Genomic DNA, 22,247 nt, shown 5'->3' with positions numbered 1-22,247 from the left:
ACTTTTCAACAAAAAAAGCTAATATGTCCTTGGGGATAGTGGGAGAAAAAATATTCCCACATATTCCCTGCATGTTGTAGAAGGCTACTAAAGGGGATGGGAATGGGGGGGTTGGAAAACCTTCACTCCAGTGTTACTTTTTCAAAGGAAAAGAACAGAGATGGAGGCCAAAAGAGGAGTTTTCCTTTTAAGGTTCAGTCATATATTCTTGAACATAAGATAAAGACATATATAAAACCACATGCAGTAAGTGTACTTCCACTATCTTATTTCCTTCCAATTATATAATCTGAACAAATTAACTTCAAATATCACAAGACCCCCAATTACAAAGCAGTAAATACGCACTTGCCAAGTTTAGTACCAGTCCAACAATGTGAAGCAGCATCACCATCAGCATCTATGCACATTTTGGCTGGCAGCGAACTCCAGAAGTCACGGGCATTCTTAATCTGTTTAAGTGATAGATTTATGAATTTGGTACTTTATGGACATTGTTGATTTGAATAAACTGAACTCTACTCCAAGTGCACAATATCCAAAATCATTCATAATACATTCATATGAGAGGATACCAGACACTGGATGTATTTGAAACAGAGGTTGAAAGATATTCCTTTACTACAAAAGGTGTACTGAAATTGTACACCAATGAAAACGGAATAATATTTAGTTGTGTAATGTCGAAGAATGTGAAAAATAATCAATATTTATTTTCATATTTATTTTGCTTTGACGCTGTCTCCCGCGTTAGCGAGGTAGCACAAGGAAACAGATGAAAGAATGGCCCAACCCACCCACATACACGTGTATATACAAACATGTCCACACACGCAAATATACATACCTATACATCTCAATGTATACATATATATACACACACAGACATATACATATATACACATGTACATAATTCATACTGTCTGCCTTTATCTATTCCCATCGCCACCTCGCCACACATGGAATAACAACCCCCTCCCCCTCATGTGTGCGAGGTAGCGCTAGGAAAAGACAACAAAGGCCCCATTCGTTCGCACTCAGTCTCTAGCTGTCATGTAACAATGCACCGAAACCAGAGAATAGTGGTTCCAACAATGTTGTATGGCTGCGAGGCGTGGGCTATGGATAGAGTCGTGCGAAGGAGGGTGGATGTGCTGGAAATGAGATGTTTGAGGACAATATGTGGTGTGAGGTGGTTTGATCGAGTAAGTAATGTAATGGTAAGAGAGATGTGTGGAAATAAAAAGAGTGTGGTTGAGAGAGCAGAAGAGGGTGTTTTGAAATGGTTTGGTCACATGGAGAGAATGAGTGAGGAAAGATTGACCAAGAGGATATATGTGTCAGAGGTGGAGGGAACGAGGAGAAGTGGGAGACCAAATTGGAGGTGGAAAGATGGAGTGAAAAAGATTTTGAGTGATCGGGGCCTGAACGTGCAGGAGGGTGAAAGGCGTGCAAGGAATAGAGTGAATTGGAACGATGTGGTATACCAGGGTCGACGTGCTGTCAATGGATTGAACCATGGAACGTTCTGTGGGGCCTGGATGTGGAAAAATAATCAAATGCTCCTTAAATTCAATCTTCATGAGACAAATTTCCTGAAAATCTCATTTTAATTATCAGAATACAAAACCAATTAATCATTTGTTTTTCAATCAGATACATACCTTTAATTCTAAAGAAATCCACTGTAAAAGGTATTCTAGCAAAGGCCTTGTGAACTTTCCAATTTCATAAACTTTATGTCTGCATACATTTTCTTTTCCTAATCAAAATTGTTTGCCCTTTTCTGCAATAGCAAGATAATGCCAGGAACAGATGAGAAATAAACTCACTCTCACTCACATCCACTCTGTCATGTGTAATACACCACAGCCCCCTACCCATAACCAGGTCTCACAGACCTTTCCCTGATTTCCCGAGAACACTTCGTATGTCCTGGTTGACCCACGCAAACTACATCACTCCAGTTCACTCTATTCTGTGCAACTCTTATATCCTCTGAATGTTCAAGCCCTGAGTACTCAAAACCTGTTTCACTCAGTTCTTCCATATCCTATTTGGTCTCCCCTTCTTCATGAAGGGAAAAGGAGAAAGGGGATACTGAAATGGACATAAAAGGAAAGAGTGAGGTGCTGTCAATGGACTGAACCAAGGAATACAAAGTGGTCTGGGAAGGTTTGTGGGGTATGGTCATGGATATGGGACTGTCGTTTCAGTATATTACATATGACAGCTCAAGAGTGGATGTGAGTGAATGAGGCCATTTCTTCTTTTATTCCTGGAACTTCCTTACTAATGCAGGAAACAGCAAACAAGTATGAAAAAATATCTATGTACATGTTTGGAATCAGTTCCACTAACTGAAATTTTAGCTGCAACTGGAACTGTATGTCAAGGCTGATCATGTAATTAATGCAACCACAGCAGTAAACAATTGAAATTAATGACTATCTACTGATAGAAAGAATAACAGCAAAAAATATCTGACCAGGTATACTTTATCATAACTAATACTATACTTAATGCTAGCCAAAATCAAAATTAAAGAATACGTGAGTCAGGAGGCTGAAGAGCGAAAAATTCATTACATCTCACTAATATTATACATATCAAAAACAAAGACATCAACTTAAAATCAATAAGCGTACAGTAACAATCTAACTAACTAAAAATGAATCTGCATCAAATGAGCTATAAACATGATCATGTATTTTTCACTAACCTTGATTTTGATTTCATGAACATGTCTACTGACATATATGGTATCCATTTCCTTGTCACGTTTCTTGTCTTGGCGAATATTGGTCCTAAAATCTAAAAATTCTTGTGAAAGTTCTCCTTCTACTGGTGCCTGCCTCTTACTTCGCCCCAATCGGGGTGGTCCACAGCCTTGAAACACCTAAAAAAACGTAAAACAAGTTAAACAACAATCTTAATGTCTATAAAAAGATTCAACCAAAAGCTGAGTTCAACAAAGTGTGGCACTCCACTGACAAGTGCATAAACCAATTATGTCGGATTCCCTCTTTTCCCTTAAGTCAAACATGATCCATGGAGAATTTACTCTAGCCACAACAATAACCACATATTTGGTACATTCATCTACACCACATAAAGCTCCTGAACATAAAACTTCCTTCCTTGTGTCTCTTAAGCTAACTGTCTTTTCCATCCCCTGAAGATGAGGTGAACAGACATATACGGAACATATACAGCTAGTAAGTTTTGTTTTTCATAAAATACGAATTTACTTTCATCTAAGACAATGGTCACTTTCTACTAAACCATCAATCATGAATGTCCTAATTATATCCTGCAATAGATTAGCTTACAAACAATAAGCCATATAGCACTCAGCAGTGTCTTGCTCATCTGTACATAAAAAGTCAGCATGCTCCTCATATACACATATTTATTAATGTAACAAATTGGATACATGGGTGGATAGGTTAGCAATAGTATTGCTCCACAGTATGCATATCATTTAAGGAAAGAGAGAGTGCTATGTGATAAAATACTTCTCTGTGCTTGTCATCAGGCTGTTGAGACATATATCAATAATCAAACACCAGGTTAGTGTTCACATGGTAAGGCTGCTACTCAACTACAATTACTCAGACAATAAGTTCCAAATTTAAACAGACACACTATCAATGCCTTTCATTCCCACGCTAGCCTTCCAAAAAGATGGATGTGTCTGCTGTGTGCTCCCGCCCCCACAAAATCCAGGTCAGCCTTAATACTATTCTTTTTTATGTATATGCTTTGCTTTATCCCTACATCTCCCCAAGTAGAGCTGTTTTGCTGTTTCAACAGATTTTGTTGATTACATTTGATACTGCAATGCTGTGAAGGGCAATAAAATGAAACTTACAGGAAATGTGATACGCACCGAGTCAATGCGATAAATACCAGTCAAGCTTCATCCATATAAACCTAATGCACAACTTTCAATTGGGTTGCTTTCTAAAATTCAGACCTCAACTTTTCATAGAAACAAAATAACTAGTTCCGGTGGGTTACCAAGGCAACCTACAAATGCATATTTAAGACTAATTTGTTGCTCAAATCTATTATTCCCAGAAACAGGATAGAATAGAAAGGAGAAAGAATCCTACTCAAGTTTTCCCTCATATCAAATATTAAAAGAGTAGGTGTAGGGGGCTGAAAATCCTTCTCCATATATTAACATAGTTTTCTAAAAGCACTGTTAATACAGAAATAGGTGAAAATCAAGGATTTTTCCTCACAGCTCAGTAATCTATTCCTGATGCTACGTGACTAAGGTAGCTGCATGAAAGTATATTTGTATTTCGTTTACATATAAAACTACATCTCCCTAGAGAGAGAAAAATATTCATTCTCTCCAGCTGTTATGTCTCATGCAAAATGCAATGAAAAATACACTACATATGAACTCAACACATTAACTAGTTTATTTGTTACAGTAGACATAACCAGCTACCTGAGCAGCCTATCTCATGTACTAAGACTGCCAATCAATTGGATCATACAACAATCAAATACAAGGTGTACACAAGTACTTCATCTGAGAGTCCAATGATACATTATATACTTTGCAATGCCAAGTTATATAATCAAGAAACACCTGGGGGAGGGGTTAGTCTATGTCAGTTATATATATGCTGGTATCAAATGTTATTAAAAAAGGGGGTGACTGTATTGTTGAGTGGTTGGTAAGGTTATTTAATGTATGTATGACTCATGGTGAGGTGCCTGAGGATTGGCGGAATGCGTGCATAGTGCCATTGTACAAAGGCAAAGGCAAAGGGGATAAGAGTGAGTGCTCAAATTACAGAGGTATAAGTTTGTTGAGTATTCCTGGTAAATTATATGGGAGGGTATTGATTGTGAGGGTGAAGGCATGTACAGAGCATCAGATTGGGGAAGAGCAGTGTGGTTTCAGAAGTGGTAGAGGATGTGTGGATCAGGTGTTTGCTTTGAAGAATGTATGTGAGAAATACTTAGAAAAGCAAATGGATTTGTATGTAGCATTTATGGATCTGGAGAAGGCATACGATAGAGTTGATAGAGATGCTCTGTGGAAGGTATTAAGAATATATGGTGTGGGAGGAAAGTTGTTAGAAGCAGTGAAAAGTTTTTATCGAGGATGTAAGGCATGTGTACGTGTAGGAAGAGAGGAAAGTGATTGGTTCTCAGTAAATGTAGGTTTGCGGCAGGGGTGTGTGATGTCTCCATGGTTGTTTAATTTGTTTATGGATGGGGTTGTTAGGGAGGTAAATGCAAGAGTTTTGGAAAGAGGGGCAAGTATGAAGTCTGCTGGGGATGAGAGAGCTTGGGAAGTGAGTCAGTTGTTGTTTGCTGATGATACAGCGCTGGTGGCTGATTCATGTGAGAAACTGCAGAAGCTGGTGACTGAGTTTGGTAAAGTGTGTGGAAGAAGAAAGTTAAGAGTAAATGTGAATAAGAGCAAGGTTATTAGGTACAGTAGGGTTGAGGGTCAAGTCAATTGGGAGGTGAGTTTGAATGGAGAAAAACTGGAGGAAGTGAAGTGTTTTAGATATCTGGGAGTGGATCTGGCAGCGGATGGAACCATGGAAGCGGAAGTGGATCATAGGGTGGGGGAGGGGGCGAAAATTCTGGGGGCCTTGAAGAATGTGTGGAAGTCGAGAACATTATCTCGGAAAGCAAAAATGGGTATGTTTGAAGGAATAGTGGTTCCAACAATGTTGTATGGTTGCGAGGCGTGGGCTATGGATAGAGTTGTGCGCAGGAGGATGGATGTGCTGGAAATGAGATGTTTGAGGACAATGTGTGGTGTGAGGTGGTTTGATTGAGTGAGTAACGTAAGGGTAAGAGAGATGTGTGGAAATAAAAAGAGCGTGGTTGAGAGAGCAGAAGAGGGTGTTTTGAAGTGGTTTGGGCACATGGAGAGAATGAGTGAGGAAAGATTGACCAAGAGGATATATGTGTCGGAGGTGGAGGGAACGAGGAGAAGAGGGAGACCAAATTGGAGGTGGAAAGATGGAGTGAAAAAGATTTTGTGTGATCGGGGCCTGAACATGCAGGAGGGTGAAAGGAGGGCAAGGAATAGAGTGAATTGGAGCGATGTGGTATACCGGGGTTGACGTGCTGTCAGTGGATTGAATCAAGGCATGTGAAGCGTCTGGGGTAAACCATGGAAAGCTGTGTAGGTATGTATATTTGCGTGCGTGGACGTATGTATATGCATGTGTATGGGGGGGGGGGTTGGGCCATTTCTTTCGTCTGTTTCCTTGCGCTACCTCGCAAACGCGGGAGACAGCGACAAAGTATAATAAAAAAAAAAAAAAAAAATCAAATGTTAATCATAAAATGATGAAATCAATCACACTGTCTCCCTATGTTCACTTTATATGTTACTTGTCTTAGAAATACGTATAGGAAGGAGGTATCTAAGAACAACAAGGATCAAAGAGACCTCTATATGACTCAGATGCTTAATTCACTGCTAAACGTCAAGAGAATTATGCGTGTTCATCAACTACCATCCAACACATCACAATATGAGACTGATTCATCTTAGTAACAATTATTTGGATATATAAATACTCTGCAATGAAATATGGATTAAGGGTAATGTTTAATATTTCTATGGCTGCCATTATGCTGTACTTCACTTACAGTCAAGCATGGCTGCTTCCCTGGTGACCATTTATAAAAACTTATCTTAACAAAGATAGTCAAAAGCTAAGTAAATCTCTGCATCCTGACTGAAAAGGGAAACAACCACAAGAATAACACAAATATAAGTTCCATTAAAATTCAAGGTTTACCCACACAAACAATAAAGCCCCACTAATCATTTCACCTCATGGTTAACAAATATAAAACTTACCTTGTTGGAAATGTCATGTCCTGACTCTTGGAAGTTCATAATGGCATCAGACACCTTGTAATTGACTGGCTGAACAACATTTTCAATGTTGAAAGGGTTTTCTAACCTTCCTCCCACATTCACCATGGCATCTGATGAAAATCAAATTATATATCATAATAAAGATTCTGCCCAAATGAAAACACGTTAACAAAGTTATTCCCCTAACAAAAGTGAAATTATATTCTACGTAAGCATGACTTTTATTTTTAAAGTTTGAGGCTCCAGTCATGGACAGAAATCCACATCAAGGCCAGGCCTTATTTGAAATACAGTATAAGAGAGAGAATTATGAAATGGAAAAAGAAAACACAAGGGAAAGTACCTATGAATTCTGGAGGAAGTGAAAGACCTATCCTTTGAAATGTGGCAGGTCAGAGTTATTGGGAAAGACATGAGAAGGTAGAGAGGTCCAAAGCTTTGAAGTGTAGGGAAACAAGAAGGTATCAAAATGGCCCATCCTTGAGTTGCCAATAGCCACACAATAATCATGTGATGCAGTAGCTTGCCAAGTATTACATGGTCTAGCTAGTGGTGGGAGCACACATGCAGCCAGCTCTCAGGAGCAAAAACCAAGGCAATACTTATATAAGAGGGAAAATGAACCAAGACTGTGGCGTAGGGCAAGGGGGGTCAAGTTTGAAAGTTAGCCTGGGACAGTTTATAAGTCGATTTGCCTTTGACTCAACTCTGTCAAGTAAGCATACAGAGTTAGAACCACCTCAAATATGAGAGCAGTACTCCATACACAGATGAATCAACCTTTTATATAAATAAAGCAACTGTTTAGAAGAGAAGTTTCAACATCTAAAGAGGCCACCCAGTTTCTCAGAGGCAGACTTGGCTATTCCTGTAATGTGCAGTTACCAAGAAAGAGTGATGTTACAGAAATACCAAGTACCTTCACTGAGTCAAGAGGTAGAATTACAGAACCGTCAAACGAGAGATGAGAGTTGAGGGGAGTTTTCAACAGAGAGATGGGTAGATACTGGATCTTGGAGGCATCAACCTTTACAAGATTTTGTCTATCCCACTGAGATATCCTGTCCAGTCTGAGTTTGTTGAGAAAACTGTGTCAAGTCAAGATGCAGATCAAAAGAGGGAAGAGGGAGCAGAATTGAAGATTTGGATGAATGCAGTGTTGAGGCATCAGCATACAGGTGCAATGGATGATTTGTGGAGAGGAAATCGTTGAAATAAAGGAGAAAAAGTGTAGGGGACAGGAGAGAACCTTGAGGGACACCACTGTTGATGGAGAAAAGAGGGGATGGCTGATCCATCAACAACCACAGAGATAGATCAGCCATAGAGGAGGCTTAATATGAAGGAGGGTAGCTAAAAGAGGAGAGCTTAGACATGAGACCCCAATGCCACACCCTGTCAAAAGCCTTTAGATATGTTAAGGGCAACTACACATGATTCCCCACAATCTTTCAGGGATGATGACCAGACATTAGCAAGATAGGAAAAAAACATCACCTGTGGATCTCACCTAACGGAAGCCATACTAGTGGTCGGAAAGGACTGTGATTTCCGAGATGTTTGAGGCAGGATTCAAAAAATTTGGAAATGGTAGAAGTCAAAGCAGTAGTACAATATTTAGAGGGGTCAGAAAGGTCACTCTTCTTAGGGATGGGATGTATCAATGCATGCTTCTACCCATAACAGAATTCTTTGTTCCACCTGGCAAGAAGTTCCCTGTAGTATCTTATGCAGACTTCTTAACATGAGAACAAAATGATCCCATGACTATAAAATAGCCAAATATTTTAAATATTTTAAAACACTTAATCAAATCATAACTTTCACAAAACTTGTTCAAACATACAGTGATTCAATACTTATTTGACGTCAGAAATTCTGCATTCTTTTTACATGAGAGTACCTTGCCATTTAGAAAGTACAAAAACTGAACAGATAAACATTTCTTACTATCTACCAATATTTTCAAGGGTGAAGAGCAAATATATATGAATCATTTACTATGTTCACAATTCAAAGGCTAAGCTTTTACTTTACTGTAAATGGATTACTGGCTCTTGGATACTATAAAAATTTCAAGAGGTCTTTGATAAGCTAAATTCATCTTGCCCTATAGATGGCACTCATGTCAGTGGACAAAATCAAAACCTGGCTTCAGTTTATGTACAACTGAAGATTTAATACAAAAAGAGGCTAAAAAGAGCTATGAGAGTCACAGATGTACATGTTTTCCATATACCTATATGACACATGCACAAGGCAATACTTACCAACATAAGCAATCCAGTGTGATATGAGAGGCTGGTGATGAGCCAAACAGAGGTTGATGACATCTTGGCAGTATGGCAGGCATGGAACTACTCCCTGGTGACCCTCACAAGTCGCACAGTGATTCATTCGCATCAGCTCATGGACACAAGTAACACTTGGGTTCACCTGTATAGTATTTCATAAGGTCAGATGGTGTCATATTTATCTTTTGGCATCATCAATTTCACCAAGTACAGAGAAAAAATTTGTACCTTCAATTGGTTAATCTGTTTTATCTACAATTCATATGACTTGTATCTCGATCTTTTTGTCATCCACTTATCAATACTACTGGTTTTCCGTCTCAAGGTTACTCATTTGATACTGATAAATAGGGAAATTTGTTTTGTTTTGAAAAATACTGCACAAATGAAAAATTTATTTCAACTCCTCAACTTGGAAACTTTCACAAAAATAGGTCTCAGAAAAAGTTAATAAGACCAACCTGCCTCCATGTCATCCTGAACAGATAAAACAGAATGCTTTACATACAATCAATTTTTTTCATATCTGTTCCTTGTTTTTCACAGTCAATCTCCAGCTGTCATGTAAAATGCACTGAAACAAGAGCCCTCAAACCACATCTAAGCTCCATGGACCTTTCTGTTGGTACCCTACCCCTTCATATGCCCTGGTTCAGCCCACTGACAGCATGTTACCCCCTGTATACTCTACCCTGTGCATGCCTCACACCCTCCTGCATGTTTAGACCCTAATCCCTCAAAGCATCTTTCACTCAGTCCTTCAACTGCCCACTTGGTCTCCCTTTCTCCCTGACCCGTCTACTTCTGACATGTATACCCTTTAGGTAATCCCTTCCTCATTCATCCTTTCCTTATGTCCAAACCAATTCAGCACAGCTGCTTCAGCCCTCTCTTCCTCACCCTATCATTTAGTAAACCTTCCTTACATAATTACTCACTTCCTGCACTAGGAGTCTCTTCTAACCATATAAGTCTCCTGTAGCACCCAGGGAGCTGACTACATCCACTGGTCTGGACCATAAGTCATAAAGTGTTCTGATGTGCATGTGTATATGTGCAAAGAGTGCAGGACAATGGAGTAGTAAGTGCTTGGTGTCTTAATAGCTGAAATGGTGTTTGTGGTGATGGATGATGTCCAAACCATAAAAAAGAGAGTATGACTAAAGTGTGGCATTATTTTTTAAGACTGAGTTGGGAGGTCGACTGTTAAGTGCTTGTCTGGTTACTTCAGTGGGAATGTGTTTTGTCACTGTTATACTGGTGGGGAGATGTGAGACGAGAGGTTACTGAAATGGAATGGAGGCAGGGTAAACTTTTTCTTAATTCTACTTGGAGGTTGGTGGTTAGATACTTTTTTTTTAATTCTACTTGGAGGTTGGTGGTTAGACACAGAATGGGTGTGACAGGTCTAGTGCTGGCACACAGAATCGAGTGCCAAGCATGCTGTCCTCAAGCATTTAATTTTCAACATTTCCCTTTCTGAACTTTATCATATATGGTCCACACCTTACATTCATACAACAGTGTTGAGACTGCTGCATTATCAAACACACCCATCTTTGCACTTACAAATAATGACTTCCCTCTCCATACACTCCTAAAGGCATCCATGAACTTTGTCCCCCTCATCCACCAAAAGCCTTACTTCATCAGCTTCCATGATTCCATCCACTGCCATATCCACTTGAGGGTATCTAAAACACTCCACTATCTCCAGGTTCATTCCATTCCACTATACATTCTAACTAACCTCTCTCTCTCTCTCTCTCTCTCTCTCTCTCTCTCTCTCTCTCTCTCTCTCTCTCTCTCTCTCTCTCTCCAGTTAAACTTTATAACCTTACTTTTATTTACATTAACTCAACTTTCTTCCAAAAACTCTCCCAAAACTCAGAAGAAAATATTACACTGTAGGATTGATCATTACACTTCTGTTAAAAGTCATACCCAATAAGCATAACAATTAGGCAAATGCATCAGTCAATCAGTCAGTAAAACTCAGACTACTGCTAAATACTATTAATTCCATCTAGTTCAAACCTACCACAGCAATTCCCTACAGTATTTTTTATTTTTCATGTCCACCTTTCACTGACACATAAAATCATTTCTTTAGGTATTCCAAGTCTCAAACAAATATACTTTTTAAAAAGAAGAAAAAAAATTGTAATGCATGTATACTGTACCTTGAGGACATTTCGAACCACATCACGCCCAGCTGCAAGCCCTTGGACAAATGTGCGCAAGGCAACAAAACTGCGTTTTATTTGAATCGTTAACTTCTTTGGGACTTCGCCAAATGGCTTCAGTTGCTCCATATGACGAGTCACACATCGTAAATACCTGAAAATTATTAGACTGCCAGTAAAAATCTTGCATGCAAGCCTCTACAAAATGCTGAGGTTGAGATAATGTCTCAGTTAATCTAGATCTGCTTTCCACAAAGAACAGTGTGTAAATATGGTATATCATCCAAACAAATTTATTGCAAAATTATGTAAAACTGTTGCAATTATAGAAAATATGACAAGCCATTCAGTTTCTAAAGTAACTACTCATAATACTGTTAAGGTATCTTTTTTAAGATACCGCTATAACAAATCTTCATTATATCCTCATCTGTTTCCTTGCGCAACCTCGCTAACAGTGGAGACAGTGGTTAAGTATAATAAATATAAATATATATCTAACATGCAATGTTGTGCATAATCCCTAAATTTCGTACACCAAATACAATGTTATGTTGTGTATCTGCACCACATCCCTTACCTCCCAGAGAACCTCATAATAATTACCTTGAGGAACTGCACCTAACATTTATTCACTTTTGTTACATGATATGACCTGTAGTAACATGCAGCCTCAAAGAGCCCCAGATTCACCATTCCAGCTGAATAAACCTTTTAAATCCATTTTCATTAAGATTATGCACCCAACATTTTAAGGTTAACCATGTTAATCTTATATGCTTCCTTTGACTTTAAAGTCTAATCAGTCTAGCCATTTATCATAATTTGCTCACACTGAGGATTATGCAGGTCCAAATTTTCTTACAGAAGGAAATAAAGATTTAACATATACCTGGAACTGAAAATGTACTGAGAATTGAAGACCGTAAACATGCGCTGATAAAGTTGTTTGAAGAAGTCATCCATAGCATCTTGTAAGTTGAGCTCCCCAGAGTTGAAGTATTTTTCAAGATCATCATACAGTTTTGTAAAGACAAAGGCATTCTGCTGGTAAATAATGCCATATGTCCTGCTGAACATATCATCAAAGCTTTTCCTGCTGTAGTTTAATAGATTACCAAAGACCTCTGTTGAAGACAAAAGTGAAATAATTACTTGAAATGTTTCTATATACTCAAAATCTTAGCATGGGCTAACAAAATTTCTTTAGCAAAGATAACTTACAATACATGAAAAGTTTTCAAAAACCAATTGTAAGGAAACATTTAAGGAAAGAAAAAGCCATTCATAAATAGCAACTTGAAAGTCAATGTCTATCTATCTATATCTGATGCCTGTTCCCTTTTGGAACTCCCTCAAGTGGGTGGCAACGGCAACAGTCTCTGTAACTAGTGAACTCCAGCATCACTTCTTAGCCTTTAGTGCCTCACTATCAACAGGCCACTAAAAGAGGGCAAGCCTAACACAGTGTCTGCAGAGGCTCCTACCTATTGTACCTACTGAGTACTTCCACCTAATGCCCTAATGTTCCTAACTACTTTTTCTACCTAAAGTTTCTCCCTAATGCTCCTACCTACTTCTACTATCTATTGCTCCTAACATTTTGCCAAAAGGAAGGGCTAGGACATAGCATATACCACAGGAGTTATGAAGAATGAGCTGTGTGAGTTAAGTGTTGTCAAGTGTTACATACAAGAAGGAGAGATTGTTTATTTGTAGACAGAATGCCTGTAATCTATGTGTGGGTGAGGCAGAAAGAAAAGACAACTACCTTTGGTCAGAGGAGAGTAAATGAAGTGCTGGCTTACCAAGTAGCTGTCTCTAACCCTCCTGATACCTAAGTGGGGAGTGCTGGTTATATACTTCCCTGGTCATTGGCTGCTTACCAACTACTACCTACCAGTTAATGTCAACATACACATTAACAAAATTTGTTCTTTGTTTAAATCTATTATGCTACTGGTGAACCAATCTGACCTCCAGCATTTAACAAAACCATTAAACATGTATGTAAAAAACAAGCATTGTTTCGTGGAGACAATCCATCTCATCAGGTGCCAGTGCTTAACAAAGTTATTTAAATCCCAACATCACACTTGATTCCCGCCATCAAACACCGATCTTTATAGACCAAGCACTTTTCCTTTGTCTACCCATAACTGTTGTAAGGGAAAGTGATTGAGGGGGGGTCACATGGTGGGGGTTGACCTGGGTAGCTGGATGTGTCCTGAACAACTTCTTTTATGTTTCTGTATTTTGTCAATTCTCTCATAATGATTTGGTTAATGCTAGGATGGGCTTTAAAATTGCCTGGGAACAAATTAAGTTCTTAGTATTAGCAATTACGACAGATTCAATGACGCTGCATGTGGCATAATCAGCAGAAGGGTATAAATTAAAGGGATTTTCAAGATCTATGGGATGATCATTTTCATAACTGTTTGGCAATCGCATTTCCCTGCGTACTGAATGATGGTGCTAGTAACACCTTTCCCTTACAATTTTAACTTTCTGGCCTATATAAGAGTATTTACATGCCTTGCATTTGATGGTGTAAACACTCTCAATTGTTGTATGATTTGGCCTACCACCTATTAAGGTCTTACTGATGGTAATGGAAAGCATGTTTTTGATTGGCAAGTTTATAGACTTCATTTATGTCTCTTTGTAGCCTCTCAGCATCTATTGATGTGATTTTCATATTCATTATTGAATCATCTGCAAAGGATGATTTGAAATTGTGCCATGTCTGCATCAGTGTCAGATATAAGAAAGAGGAACACGAGGGGTGCAAGGACAGTTCCTTGGGGACTAAGCTTTTTACTAAGGAGGCACTTTTCCAGTGATTTCCATTTTAACATTTTATGAGCTATGACACTTCGGTCACATTTGTCAAAAGTTTTTGCAAAGTCAGTGTAAATCACATTAGCATTTTCTGTCTTCCAGAACTTCAACAATCCCATCACAGTGGTCAAGCAACAGAGAGAGGCAAGACCTTCCTCCACTGAAACCATGTTGTCCTTGATTATGTAGATTGCTCACTTTTGTTAAGTTGCCATCATGTGTTTTCTGGACTTCTTTAAGATTTGTATGATGTACAATGTTGGTGGTATCAATTAAAAGTTTTTTGGGACTGATTTCCTTTCCTCCTTAGTGGACTGGGGTGATGTGGTCAGTTTCAAACTCTCAAGGATGATGCTAGAATCAAGACCTTTTCTGTTTTCCAGAGGATATTTAGTGCACCTATGTGGGCTTTGTCCTGGGCAGCCCATAAATGCACTGCATTCAGTTTCACTAATCACTACACCACAGAGCTTGCCATAACTTTAAACCTCTACTACAGTAGATTAGAATTCATGGAAACATAACATATCCATCTAACCTGAGATTACTGCCAAATCATCCATTCTTTCCTCTTACACGTTTTACTTTTATGCTATATCTCTGATGTTTCCATCAGCTTCCTCAAACCTCACATGGTACAATCATCCTTAATAATACCTTCAGCTAATTCTCTAATACACTTTTACGAGAAGAAAAACTGGATACAAACCCAACTACTTATGGGATCATTGAATAAGCCTGTGAACAGGACAAAAATACCATATCTTTTGTCACATTCATTTAAGTACTTCAGCATACATGAAGGAGGATGTTACATTTCTTGTCACTAGAATGTCTGGTGATTTTTCTAGTTTCTATTGTTACCTGGCCTGTTATGAATATTCTGTTGGTGGTTGAGTCTCTTCTGTCCTTTAAAAGGGTGATTTCTTCCTCTAGCATTTGTCCCCTGTCTTTGCCTGCTCCTATTACCATCGCTTATGTTTCAACCTACTAGTCTCTATGGTCAAGCCTCTTCCAATTACACCTTCCTCATAATCTCTCTCATTTTTTCTTATACTATCCCATCAGCCTTCCCCCTATGTACTGTGCATCCCATGATGTTCAAATGATCCCCAAGTAAATCCTTACCATTACCATCAGTGTGTCTTGCCAATTTCCAACCCATTTTCTCATTACCCATCAATGTCTTCTGTGACCCTTCTGCCCTTACCATATGTATCATTATCATAATATGCAAAACCAAAGTAACCTTTTATGTGGCTCATAGCTTTAAGGCAGTGCTCCAAGCAGTAGGCTAAAATGGGCTCCCTTAAAACTAGAAGGTCTTCCACAACCCTATACTCTTTGATGATACAACCTATCTGAAGGTGATTTCTCACTTGCTATATTACCACTTGCAGGCAGAGTTCAGAGACACTTTCACCAAAATGAACATGCAGACAACTATGTTGGTAAGGAATTCTAGTGATACACGAATTCTATTCTCTCTACAGATCCAGAGGACTCCATCTATATGTCTCCCTGTACCACCTAATCAACAATTAATATACTCATACATAACTCATCCATCACTGACAAATATAACATTTCACGATTCTAACTACACTAATTTTCATGTTTAAATATGCACACTCAAATACATTTGCTTTCCCTAAGCTATAAAGAAGAATAATTAAAGCAGACTGATTTTCTTAAAAAAAATCATCGATCCCTTTCCTAACGCAAGAAAATTTAAGAAAAAATACCGTCCCTGCTGACTCACCGATGAGTTTAGTATTTTTCTTGGCGAGAAAGTTTGCCATTGGGTTCAGCAAGTCCTTGAGGTTGGTATCAAACTCTTGACGACTCTCGACACTGAGCTTCCGTTCCATCACTTCTGTGCAGCAGGTCATCTCGCTGCGACACATCTTGAGGTGGTCCCCTGCAATAACAAGTACAGGTTACATTACCTCTCATTGTTCCTGTAGTTTAAAAACATACACAAATGATAGTCTAATCCCATTAAAAAATCATAGACTTGCTCTGCCATTCATTTCCCCCTTGCCATACCTTCAAATGCCACCACACACTTCACCACTGCTTTCCGAAATACCATTCTTTAATTAAAAGTCTCACTCACTCGCGCTCTACCATAGTCTTAATTAGCCAGACTCATCTCGCATCTCCGGAGGCACGAAAACCATTTTTCCAAGCTGACTCATTTTTCAACCACCTCTTTCACACGAATACTATTTTCTCTTTTAATTGTCCTAAACTTTCTACTCTTGCCTCCGCCAGCCAGCCTTCGGTCAAATATTACATACACCAAACAGCCCCTCTCAACACAATCACCATCAACCTTAAATGAATAACGTAGTTTAATAATACAGGAATGAGAACATGAATGGAAAACACGGATTTTACAATGAACATATAATTTTACAGAGGAACATGAATATTGGTACAAAAGTGAGAAATGAAAATTGCAAGATTTTATGGTTCAGATACTTAAATGTAACAGACTCATGTTCAAACAATGTGAAACAATCCAACACACGTAGGTTAATGAATGAGAAGAGATGAGTGACAGTAGAGGACGTGCATAAGACAAATAAATGATCACAGCAGCGGACACACGACCAGACGCCGCGTTTCAAAACAATAGCCTAGGAGGGCTGAGTGGGACGCCATATTACCACCTTCCCCCTTATTAAAGTTACCTTCAGATCTACACGAGATCACCCACCCGCCCTCCTACCACTCACCCAGCAAGAACTGGTGGCCTGATGTAACGTCATATGCGTATCAATTACTAACGGAGAATCAAATGTGCCACAGCCTGAAAATAAAGAGGAAGGGGGGAGGGGGCAATTTAATTTAAGGTGTGGTAGCATAAACCATCGCACCCACGCACAATTATGGAGAGGAAACGGACGCTGCGCCCCAACAGGGAGAGAGACAGATCAATGCTCTCCGTCACACACACACAATACACTCCACTGGAACAAAAGGTGGTCGAGGAACGGTGGCGAAACAGATGCCGCCGCACGTAGGCGGGAGGGAACACGTGGGGCAGCCCCTGCCGAGCACCACGCTGGGGCTGGGGCGTTCCGGACCACCTACTCGTAAACTGGAGTGAATGATGGAGTTACGACGTGAAGAAAGGCATGAGGGCCAACGAGGTTAATGGCCGACGCAAGCGATAATCATGACGTTAGTGGTTCCCATCGATCGCAAAGTACGTCAATATCGAAGGATACTAGGATACTACTTGCTCCCTGCTGAGCCTACTCAGGAAGCTGGCCACGTTCAACCGAATCACCAGTCGGGACCACGAGTCATACAGTGTGACTTGTGTATGCATTTATGTGTAGACAGTGCAGGGCAACTGAGTAGTAAGTGTTCGGTGTCTTCTTTATGATGTTGCATCGGGGGCACGAAAGGTCTTGTGGTTATGTTGAAACCTGTTTACTATAAAGCAACGAGTGATGTGCAGAGCGCAAGCGGGGGGAGTGTGACTCGTTTTTGTCTGGGGAGTGTGGTTTCAGACGGGCGTATGTCTGGTGGGTTTGAGTGTGTAAGACTTAGAGTTGGGAGGTCAGGTGTTTAGTGCTTGTTGGGTTATTTCAGTTTGTGTTTTGTTACTATTCTATCTCTTAGGGGTGGAGGGGATCTATAGAGGTTAGTGAAGCGTTAGGCTGGAGTACGCTTTATAATTCTACGTGGAGCAAGCTAGTGGTTAGTTATAGACAGGTTTGGGTAGGAGAGGTCTAATGCTGATGTATAATAGAACCGAGTGCCGAGCATGTTGATGTGGCAGAGTAATATATTCTTGTTTCGTGAGGTGTTAGTTTTTTTTTTTTTGTTTTTTTTTGGCAAGGTAGCAGTGACTGTTCTGTGTGCAGTTCTGTTTAAGTTCGGCAGCCAGTGATTGTAATGTCTGCACTATTTTGTGTGGTTTACAGCTTTCTTTGCTATATCTACTTCTAGAAGAACGATAGAAATCATGGTGGCTGCTGTACTCCCTGAATCGCACACGGAAGAGGTATATCATCATCTATACCTGGAAAATCCTAGGAAGGTATGGTTCCCACCTTACATTCGGAAATAACATCCTACTGGCACGACAGGCATGGATGATTCTGTAAAATACTTCCTCTGAAATCCAAAGGTACGATACGTACAAAAAGAGAGAACATCTTAAACATCCGAGGACCAAGACTCTTCAACACCTGGCCGTCTACCGCCACAAACAGCCTGGGATGCACGGTAGATGAGGTCAAGAGTGCACGGGACCAGTACCTACACGGGGTACCAGACCAGCTAGGCTGTGTGGGACTGCAGACTGCGGCTTCCAACAGCCTGGTCGAACAACGACCCAACCCAACAGCCAGGGCCCAGCCCGGGCTGGGTGGGTGTGAGTGTGTGTGTGTGTGTGTGTGTGTGTAAGACCTCCCCCCCCCCCGACTTGTTCGCCATTTCCCGCGTCTGCGAGGTATCGCCAAATGCAGACGGAGAAATGCCGCATACGCTCACATCCATTCTCTAGCTGTCATATGTCATGCACCAAAATCACAGCTCCCTATCCATACCCAGGCCCCACAGATCTTTCCATGATTTACCCCAGACGTTTCACATACCCTGGTTCAGTCCATTGGCAGCACGTCAATTCCCGTATACAACATTGTTCCAATTCACTCTTATTTCGTGCACGCTTTTTACCCGCCTGCATGCTCAGGCCCTGATCACTCAGTGTTTTTCAATCCATCCTTCCACCTCCAATTTGGTCTCCCGCTTCTTCTTGTTCCCTCCACCTCTAACACATATATCTTCTTTGTCAACCTTTCCTCACTCATTCTCTCCATATCTCCAATCCATTCCAACATACCCTCTTCTGCTCTCTCAACCACACTCTTTTTGATTCCACACACCTCTCTTACCCTTACATTATTACTTATTCGATCGAACCACCTCACACCACATATTGTCACCGCACATTTCCTTTTGCAATGCCACCTTCCTCCGCACGTCCTCACCAACTGCCCGTGCCTTGCATCCATAAAACATCGTTGGAATTACTACTATACCTTCAAACATACCAATTTTCGCGCTCCCAGGAAACGATTTCGCATTCCCCACATTCCTCATCGCTCGCTACCGCAACCTTCGCTACCTCACACATCCTATGACTCACTTTTGCTCCCATGGTTCTTCTATTCACTGCCATGTGATACTCCTAAATATCTTAAACACTTCAGTTTCACCAATTTCTCTCCATTCAGACTCACACCCCAACATACATACACATTTATGTATACATATATATATATATTCTTTCTTTCTTTCAAACTATTCGCCATTTCCCGCATTAGCGAGGTAGCGTTAAGAACAGAGGACTGGGCCTTTGAGGGAATACCCTCACCTGGCCCAATTCTCTGTTCCTTTTGGAAAAAAAAAAAAAAATGGGGCCTTTGCTGTCTTCCTAGCGCTACCTCGCGCACATGAGGGGGTAGGGGTTGTTATTTCATGTGTGGCAGGGTGGCGATGGGAATGAATCAAGGCAGACAGTACGAATTATGTACATGTGTATATATGTATATGTCTGTGTGTGTATATATATGTATACGTTGAGATGTATAGGTATGTATATTTGCGTGTGTGGACGTGTATGTATATACATGTGTATGTGGGTGGGTTGGGTCATTCTTTCGTCTGTTTCCTTGCGCTACCTAGCTAACGCGGGAGACAGCGACAAAGCAAAATAATAATAATAATAATAATAATAATAATAATAATAATAATAATGATATATATATATATATATATATATATATATATATATATATATATATATATATATATATATATATATATGTATATATATATTGTTTATTGAATAAGACTGCATATTTCCCCTTGAACACGAAAATAATATACAATAAATATACTTTCTGAAATACAGATCCAAAGTTAAGAAGCCCAAGGAGAATTTTTACTCCCTAAGCAAGAATATGAAGACCCACACATCACAACGAAGAAAAACATTATCTCCAAATAACAGTGATTAACATCAGTAAAACTGAACGTCTTTGTAAGTACGCGTAATAATTAAGAAAATGCTTTGCGTGTACGTGCAGAAAATTTGCAGAAATTGCAAGGCAACTTAAAACCTAACCATTGATGAGCGGTCCACACAGAGCCTCTCTCTCTCTCTCTCTCTCTCTCTCTCTCTCTCTCTCTCTCTCTATATATATATATATATATATATATATATATATATATATATATATATATATATATATTTAAGTAGTTTTCAGAGCCTTCTTCCCCGAGTCCCCAAGGCTTAGGCTAGGCTGTCGATTTGGCTGGTTGGAAGCAGCTGCCGGTGTATAGCCCCACACACTCAACCCAACTACAGTCCGGCTGCTCTGGTACACTTTGTAAACATGTGTCCCGAGTCTTCATAACTTTCTTCTCCGCTGTACTACCTCCCGTAGTCTCCCTACCCACGGTAGCCCGTGAATGCGTCACGGTCAAGTACGCTAAACCGCCCGCCACACCTTTTGATTTCAGGGGGTAACATTTTACCGAGTCTTCCACGCCTGGAGGGAACTATGGTCGAGTCCACGTTGGCTGGGGACAATACCTTCTGGGACTTTGTACTTATCAACCGATGATATACGTCTCTCGTTAGCAATCTTGGGGACAGCGTCAATATATTCAAACCGTTCCAAAGTACTGCGTCAGTGCGTCTCCCTCCCTACAATGGGACCCACCACCAAGTGGGCAAAGGTAACTGTTGCCTGCTTGGAGGAGGAGAAGCCGTCAGAATGGTCCTTTTTTTTCCACACAGTGTTCATCTGTTTACATGACAAGCGTCCATGTCCTTTCGGTTTAATGTAGTGGTCATGATTTCTTCATTCTCGCCACATACCCGCGGGAGCTGAGACTCATCCCTAATGAAAGACATGTTGTTCCCAGAGGCTGTACAGGGGAAGGCTCAAGTCTGTCTTTGTGGTTTCTTAAGTATTTTCTACCGACGGTGTATTTCCATACTCATTCTAGCATCATCTGCTAAAGGATGATAACTATGTAATCTGTGGCTCGTGTCTACGTTAGTGTGAGATTCGAGGATGAGGAATAGGAGGGGTGCAAGTACAGTGCCTTAAGGAATAGATGTTTATACCGTGGACGCACTGGGCATAGCATGGTAAACAACGTATTACGATATGTTAATTAAAGCGTTACATATCCATCTTGCCGTTTTTCTCCCCAGTAGAATATTCTCATCCTACATATTTTGTGTACCATGACACCATCTGGTCAAATATCTATATTTGCGAAGATCGTGAATATCGCATGGGCATTTCAAATATTCCTGATCTTAAATATAACATTTAGAATACGTACGTGTAAAAAATCTCTTGGGTTAAAATTCTGATAATCTCAAACGGGAAGGAAAAAAAAATTATTAAGGAGGCAATGAGATGGCTTTTCCGACACACGTTTCAATGATGTCACGAAAGTAAACTAACTGTGTGTACCAAAGCCCTCTGGGAGTGACGTGAGCCGAGGTGACATGTTGTGAGGAGCTAGTGAGTGACGTGAGCAAGGAAGACATGACATAAGAGGTGGCTAGTGACATGAGCAAGGGAGCCATGACATGAGCAGCTGGTAGTGACGTGAGCATGGGAGCCACGACATGAGCAGCTGGTAGCGATGAGCAAGGGAGACATGACATGAGCAGCTGGTATGACTTAAACAAGGGAGACATGACAGGAGCAGCTGGTATGACGTGAGCAAGGGAGACATGACATGAGCAGCTGGTATGACGTGAGCAAGGGAGACACGACATGAACAACTGGTAATAATGTGAGTAAGGAAGACATGACAGCTAAGGAGACATGACAAGAGGAGCTGGTTGTGACGTGAGCAAGAGATATAGGTCCCGAGAAGCTGTTACGTTCAATGAGCAAGGTAGAATGTGACATGAGATGGTAGTGACATGAGCAAGAGAGACAGAGAGTCATTTCATGACGAGCTGGCAGTGACGTGAGCAAAAGG

General features: G+C 40.3%; 1 protein-coding gene across 4 annotated transcripts in view; it reads right to left on the bottom strand.

The window, feature by feature from the left end:
* Positions 1-22,247, bottom strand: part of dlp (glypican dally-like) — a 336,501-nt gene that overhangs the window by 14,143 nt on the left and 300,111 nt on the right. The window contains exons 1-8 of one of the 4 annotated variants that reach the window (XM_071675293.1): positions 17,307-17,457; positions 15,967-16,125; positions 12,253-12,487; positions 11,358-11,514; positions 9,151-9,316; positions 6,860-6,990; positions 2,723-2,899; positions 349-452 (exon numbers count right to left, since the gene is read on the bottom strand). In XM_071675293.1, the coding sequence (XP_071531394.1) occupies positions 349-452; positions 2,723-2,899; positions 6,860-6,990; positions 9,151-9,316; positions 11,358-11,514; positions 12,253-12,487; positions 15,967-16,111 (1,115 nt within the window). In that variant the 5' untranslated portion in view covers positions 16,112-16,125; positions 17,307-17,457. The other 3 variants (XM_071675295.1, XM_071675292.1, XM_071675291.1) reach the window with 3 other exon arrangements.

The sequence above is a fragment of the Panulirus ornatus genome, chromosome 20 (genome assembly GCF_036320965.1).
Source record: "Panulirus ornatus isolate Po-2019 chromosome 20, ASM3632096v1, whole genome shotgun sequence".
NCBI lineage: Eukaryota > Metazoa > Arthropoda > Malacostraca > Decapoda > Palinuridae > Panulirus > Panulirus ornatus.
Note: the sequence above shows the minus strand (reverse complement) of the source record. Positions and strands in the feature narration are given on the sequence as shown.